The following is a 7,818-nucleotide window of genomic DNA, read 5'->3' on the forward strand; positions in this document are numbered from 1 at the left end:
CTGTGTCAATATTACAGAGTTTATTCATGTTTAAATAAGATGGCCAAGAGTCATGTTAGCTGACAGGATGGTGACCACAAGTTAGCTATGTAAAGTGGGACAAACCAACATCAGCATTGTGTTATGATTTAATTTTTGTTAACTGACATAGCACTTGAACGTGATTTTTGCAGACTACAATGACTGTTAAGTCCTGGTCAGCATCATGTTGGCTAAAGTTTCTAAAGATCATGTTACAGGAATGTACTGTAATGCTAACAAACATCTAGAATGCAGTGACAGAAACACTGCCAGCTTGTAAAGCAAAATGGATTTTTTATGGCATAAACAGGTGCCCTTGACATGTTCCTACACCAGTTAGCTTAAACTAGTCCACGTAGTTGAATAAAATATTAAATTCCCCTTTCTAATTACAACTGAAAAGCACAGTCCTGATGGAAACATTTCTTGTATGTTTATATCACTGAAACAATGGAAGGAACTCAGGATGTATTTTTAGAGACATGCAAGTCTAAGAGGAAAGTTTTTAAACACTATGATTTCATGGTTAAATAAGAGTAAGCATTGGCACAGAGTGCATTTTCAAATCACTGTCAAATAAGTACTAAAAACCAATAACACAATAAAACACCTCATTTAAATTTTATTCATAGGGTTGCTTTCTTACAGCAGCTTCAGTTCATAGAGATACTCTTTAATCATTCAACATTTATATTATATCATATTATATTATATAACATACCTCAAAGTAAGCTTTTGTTTTTGCGGAACTTTGCGCTTCTGCATGCCATGCCTTTAAGATAATTCTGAGCAACTTAACATTAAAGACCCATTGTATTTTCCTGACTGCCACTGGAGAAAAAAATTGTTGCTTATAAAAATTATGAAAGCAAAGAACTTACAAATCAATGAATCTGTCAGTTAAATACATTATTAAATGGTTGTCTATAGAATTTCATTTCTACAGATTCAACTATATTTTTCTTACAATTTAAATCAATTGTATCATTCTCACTGTGGTATTGGATCATTTAAAAATATTCAATAATATTCCAAGTTAACAGTCAAAACACAACCATAATACTTTTCTTTAACATAACTATGCAGAAGACTTGATTAATCTGCAAATTAGATTGACTAAAATCAGTAAATTACCAACCTTGAAGCAGAAAGTTTGAAAAACTGTTAAAGTGAAAAAAAGGAACACCTGGCTCCATGAAATAGAACAAAACATAACTCACTCACTCACATTTAATGATTCCCATGCAGGCTCAAAGGAAGGGGAGGTTTGGCGGGGGTGGGAGGGAGAGGAGGAGAAGAGGGGAAATCAGTTCTTAAAAGTATTTTCTTTTTTTTTTTAATGTAGGCTTTAATTTAATTCCTATTAACAGAGTTTTTATTTTCCTATATATAGTATGCATGTGTGTGTGTACATACATATACACACATACAACAGTTCTTGGTCCAGGATACCTGATCTTAACTTTTACCTTAAAAAGGCCAGTTTTATTAACCTGAACTAGTTTTAAAATGGAAATAGTTTGGGAAGACTTACTGAACTATGAGTTACAGGAACAGTAAGTACCCTGATACACTCTGTCTGCATGTCATCATGATTACACATTAATGTATTTCTTGAAAGGCAGCACTTAATGTTCAACAAAGATTCCTATAACTCTTACACTTAGTTTATACACAGCTTGTTATCTCACCATTTACTTTATATTTCGCAATGGATTTCAAAGCATTGCCACGCTTACATTCCAGAAAGCACCATACAAACATACAACAACCAACTTCTAATCTTTGGTTTATATCACTAATGACTAACGTTTTACTTTAGCTAGGAGCAAAACTGGGCATTTTATTCCCAAACCTAAATACTCTTAGTTACATAAGTCAAGTCAACTTACTGAAATCAATAGATAAAGCATATTCACACTAGAAAAGGTTACAATTGTAAATTTTTGTATTTTAGGTATACTCTAAAACATGATCAAGCTGAATTTACATCAACGTATTTACAAACAAACTAAAAACTGTCTTAAAAGCAACAGATGGAACAATTTAAGACCCTTAAAATTGTTTAACTGATCTTAGGCCCAAAAGAATTTTTTTAAATGTTTATAAAAAATTCAATGACTTTTTAAGTCACAAAGATAGAAAATAGCTGATTATAAATTAAACAAGCTTTGCAATCAGAATGTTGATGTCACTCTTTAAATGCAGTTTTTCTATTGCTCCCACTAAATCTTGGAATTATATCCCTAAGAAATAACAAGCTCATGCCTCTTCCATTAAACTTAGAAATCTAAGAAAAAATATTTTACACAAAAAACCCTCTCTACTGTGAAATATGCACCACCAAATTCAGTCCATTGAAAATATTACTTGAATATTTAAAGTAATCTGGAACCCAGTGAGTATTGTTAAGATACTACTGAGTTTCATGCATGAAAAAATTAAAAATCATATAGCTTCTCAGTTACCCAAATATTACATTTTTACTGTACGCAAGTCCTATTTCTGTTTATGCAAAGCAGCCTGTAGACTTACATGCCATTTGTTCCTTGTGAAACCGAACCCAACCACTCCATTTCTGTACAATTACTTTTATTATTCTGGAGTTATAGTGAACTGCTGCAAGAGCCATGTTCTGCTCTGCATCTCTTCTAGCTTCTTTTTTCAAAAGACAATACTGCATCCATGCTCTGCAATTTTAAGACATAGTAAATAATGAATGTAGTTCCTTACCTGGGTGAAATAAAAAACCTAAAACTGCAACTTGACACGAGGGATACAGAAGTCAAGTTCATTAAAATAAACTGATATTATTTTTCTCCAAACAGTCAAAAGCTGGTGTTTAAAAAAAATAATTCCTCCTGTTCAAATATGTTTTTAATAATACTTTCTCTTAATATGATGATAATGCAGTTCATAAAATTCCTGACTGGTTCCATTCATTACATATTTCAATTAATACATTATTATTACCGCCCTGGTCCAATAAATGTTCTACATTCAAGAAAGACAGAAGAGCATTTGCTTAGTTGAATCAGGTATGGAAGTCCCAGTGAAAACAATGGAACTTAAAACACATGCTTAAAATTAAGCAAGTGATTTCCTTAATAGTGCTGTATTTAAAAACTTGCTTAAGTGCTTTCCGAACTGTGATCTACCAATATTATTTATGTTTCTCCAGGAACATAAATCAAAACCAAAATAAAAAAAAACCATAAACCAACATGTGTAACTGAATCATTTTATCCTTCAGTAAAAACACTGTTCTTGCTCTACTTTATATGACAGAAATAGTCAGAGCCGGGAGAGAAATATAGTCTGAATAAACCATACCTTGTTTATTTAATACACAACAGTATCTATCTTTGTCTGAGCTGTATGAAAGATAACCATAAAAATGGCTCTACAACATTTCTTTGCCAAGGTATTTCTTATTTGGAAACAAAATATGTTTTAATTGGACATATTCTGCATACTAAAAATGTCTCAGTCTGGTCTTCTGGCCTTTTATTGTCTCAATCCAACTCATACTATAAATAAAGAGAACAATTAATTCCAAACTAAAGGAAGAGTTTTATGATTTATTATTTAGATTTTAAACCATTTTGATTAGCATACCAAAATAACAAACAGCTATAGCTGTAGCTATTGCTATATACCCTCAAAAAGGGATGGCTTCTGTGAAACTAACTTTATCTCCCCTGAAAGTTAGTGACAATGAAAAAGTATTTGATTTTTAAAATTCATGGCCATACTAAAGAAATTACTAATTATTTTTATGAATGATTCAAATATCCAAATACCATTATCAGGGATCTGGGTTTTCTGCTCACCATGGAAAAATGTAGTAAACCCAAGTTTTCCCCTTTTTAAGGAGAAAAACCCGGGTTTTCTCTTTTTAAGGAGAAAAATGTGTGAAATGGCAGAGTTCCAGCCTGCAATGGGCTGGGAGGAGTGGGAGGAGGGTGGTCAGGCAGAGGGTGCTATGTGCATGATACATGTACACATGCACATGGCTCTCAGGCAGCCTGGAGAGCAGCTCCCTGCAGGTAAGTCAGGTGTGCTAAAAGTTAATTTGCCTTTATATACTCTTAATATTGCCTTTATTGATTTGTCAATTATTATTTTGTAACCAATTATAATAAAGGATATTATATTTCTATCCTTCTAGTCTGTAACCAATAGCCATTTTAGTTTGCTCAGATAACTCTGTAACAGCCAAAGGTTTACAACAATGTCCAAGATCAGCAGTTAAGAATTACAAAACACAAGACCATGTTTTCTTCCAATGGCTGAAGAAATTGCTGACACCAGATGGAGGCTCCATGGGGAGGGCAGCAGGGCAGGGAGCCCAAACCCACAGCAGGCAGCCTGCACCTGCCCCCCCACCTCCACCCACCCAAGGGCAGCAGCCAGGGCTCAGGCACTGCTGCGGAGGAGGGTGGGGAAGCAGGGAGTTGCAGACCTGGGTCCCTGGCCCAATAGCCCTGGCATCGGAGGGCCCTCTCTGGCAGGGCTGTGGGGGTGGGGGGCTGTGGGTGGGGAGTGAGGGACAATGACATGAGCAGGGCATATCAGGGCTGCTCTGTGCCACAAAGCAGTGTTGTGGGGAGGGACAGCTGCAGTTGGACTTGTGTCCTGGTGAGCGAAGGGAGCAGGGGGAGCTCCGATTTTCCATGATAAGAAACCCAAAATCAAACACCAAAATGTATAGCTATTTAGAATTTATTTTATTACAGTGATTGACGCACTGTTGGCTTCCAAATTGCTTTAAAATTGTAAATATATTAATAAAACATTGTGTTCAACTGATACTGATACATACATACATACATACATACATATAGTAGTGTTTCATTTTAATCACAGAAAAACACAGATTTGGGTTTTTTTAATCAGAGAATGTGTGTGTATGGCGGGGGGTTAATCAAAGAATTTGCAGCTTTTAAACAGAAAACCAGGATCCCTGCTTATTATTTCTCCCCAAATTAAAGATAAAATGAATCACAAGGAAAATTAATGTATTGCTAAAACTCAGGGGAAAAAATCAAATAAACACTATGAGGAGGACTCAGATCTTTGATTCCCAGTCCTGTAATTACCAGCTCTCTACTGGGATTATTTATGCACTGGCAAAAGAGCCTGATCCAAACCTCACTGAATTCAGAAGACTGTTACTGAATTAAGTAGAGTTTGAATTGGGTTAACATTCACTATTATTTGAGTTCAAAATAACATTACAGAAGTAGGACATAAACAAATAATCTAAATTTAGTCATTTATTATTACTCTATCCATTCAAACTACAGTGAAAATTTTCTTTTGTTACATTAACAATATATAAACACTTCTGCTACAGAGGATTTTTCTTTAAAATTCACTAAATTATTTTGTATATACAGTATACATACTTAATATAGCATACACACTTACTGAAAGCACATATTCTTTAAGTTTCTGGTGTGAAAGTTCCATGCCTTGCCACATAACTCTTCAGTCATCTAAATATATAAATATGAAATTAATACATACATTAAAAAAATTAAAATCAGACCAAAATATAGAACCTGACAATTCTATTATCCATGTTGATCATTGAAAATTAAAATGTTTTAAAGAAATGGATGTTCAGTTTTCCAATTATGAAATTTTATATGAATCTCTCTCTATCTCCTTATCCAGTCATTACATTGCAGATAAAAAAATATTCACTGAAAAAAGAGAGAACTATACTATGTCTGAACTAAACTATTTAACTTAAATAAAATCCCTTCTAAAACTGAAATATTTTTTTCTGATAGAACCTTTCCAGCAATTAAATAGATCTATTGTATTTCAAATTTTCATGTAGTTCATATGCATTAGAATTTAATCCACTTGCCTATGACTAACACATTTTTTTTTTATATAATCTTGTTTATACTTTAAATACTTTATTTACTCAAATGCAAGGCAAGGTGTCCGGTCCCCCCCGCCCCTGCTTCAGCATGGGGAAAAATGCCCTTTGTCTTATATTTGCATACAAGTAAACCACATTAAACCACATAGATGCATTGTCTATCCTTGAACTGCTGCTAAAAGCAGCATGTGATCAGTAATGGAAACCAGCTATGATGTTGATTAAATGCAGCCAACACTGAGCATAACTATAAAATGTATGGTCCATATTAGACAAACCTGCTGATGCGAACAGTGCAGTCAATCTGAATAAGATATATGGTAGTGCCCATTGAGCACAGTCCACCTCAGCAGTTACTCTATAGAATCTAACTATTGGAGGTTTGTCTTGAATGTGTCCCCTTCCCCATTACAGCAGGGAAAAAAAATCTGGGTGGTCTTTGTCCCCCAGCCCCCAACTTCTTTCCCCTACAGACCTTTTCCCTCTGCCCTACTGTCAGACTCTGTTCTCCCTGAGCACGTGGAAATGGGGAACAAATTGGAAAAAAATGACCTTGAAATAAACATAGCTGCGAAAATTTGCATACAGTATCTATAGATTTAGTTCACCCAGAATTGATGCATTTTACTTTTTTAGAAACTGCTGCAAGTTCTATCACAGGTTCTCCATAAACACGGTTTTATCTATCACTTTGGCACCTACCTATCATAGAATCGTAGAAAATTATGGTTGAAAGGGACATCAGGAGGTTGAAAGAGACATTCCACAACCACTCGGGTTAACCTTTTCCAGTACTTTACTACCCTCCTATAGGGAGAGTTTTTCCTAATATAGAAACTAAACTTCCCTTGCTGAAACTTGAGACCATTGCTGCTTCTTCTGCCATCTGCCACCACTGAGAACAGTCTATTTCCATTCTTTTTGGAACTACCCTTCAAGCAGCTGAAGACTGCTATTAAATACCACCTCAGTCTTCTCTTCTCCACACTAAATAAGACCAGTTCCCTCAGCTTCTCCACACAAGTCATGTGCTCCAGCCCCCTAACCATTTTTGTCACCCTCCACTGGACTCTCTCCAATTTATCCACATCCCTTCTGTAGCAGGGGGCCCAAAACTGAACACAGTACTCCAGATGTGACCTCACCAGTGCCGAAAAGAGGAGAAGAATCACTTCCTCAATCTGCTGGCAACACTCCTAAGGTAGCCCAGTGTGCTGTTAGCCTTCTTTGCAAGAAGAGTACACCACTGGCTCATATTCATCTTATTGTCCACTGTGACACCCAGCTCCTTTTCTGCAGAGCTGCTGTTTAGGCAGTTAATCCACACCCTGTACCAGTACATGGGATTGTTCTGTCCTAAGTGCAGGACTTTGTATTTGTCCTTATTGAAACTCGTGACATTTCTTTTGGTCCAATCCTCCACTTTGTATAGGTCTCTTTGAATCCTAAGCCCTACCCCTCCAGCATATCTACTACTCCCCTCAGCTTGGCATCATCTACAAAATTGCTAAGGATGCGCTCCATCCCATCATCCAGGTCACTGATGAAAATGTTGAATAAAATCAGCTCCTGGGACACTCCACTTGATACCAGCTGCCAACTAGACATCAAGCCATTGATTACTACCCTTTGAGCCTGACAATCCAGCCAGTTTTTATCCACTTTATAGTCCATGCATCCAAGTCATATTTCCTTAGCTTGTTTGCAAGAGTGTTGTGGGAGACCATATCAAAAGCCTTGCTAAAGTCAAGGTATATCATGTCCACTGTTCTCCCCATATCCACAGAGCTAGTCATCTCATCATAGAAGGCAATCAGGTTGGTCAGGCATGACTTGTGTCCCAGGGACACCTGGGCTATGGGGAAACCCTGGGCCAAAACCAAAGGGAAAGAAAGCCC

At 36.2% G+C, this 7,818-nt stretch overlaps 1 protein-coding gene across 1 annotated transcript in view; it reads right to left on the minus strand.

The window, feature by feature from the left end:
- FBXL13 (F-box and leucine rich repeat protein 13) overlaps positions 1-5,522 on the minus strand; it is a gene marked incomplete at its 5' end in the record, with an annotated part of 176,071 nt that extends 170,549 nt beyond the window's left edge. Inside the window, 3 exons of the mRNA XM_006036277.3 lie at positions 743-852; positions 2,557-2,711; positions 5,455-5,522. Coding sequence (XP_006036339.3) covers positions 743-852; positions 2,557-2,711; positions 5,455-5,522 — 333 coding nt within the window. The remainder of the gene's footprint in view (positions 1-742; positions 853-2,556; positions 2,712-5,454) is intronic.
- Positions 5,523-7,818: the final 2,296 nt, after the last annotated feature.

This window comes from Alligator sinensis, unplaced genomic scaffold, assembly GCF_000455745.1.
Source record: "Alligator sinensis unplaced genomic scaffold, ASM45574v1 scaffold896_1, whole genome shotgun sequence".
Lineage (NCBI taxonomy): Eukaryota > Metazoa > Chordata > Crocodylia > Alligatoridae > Alligator > Alligator sinensis.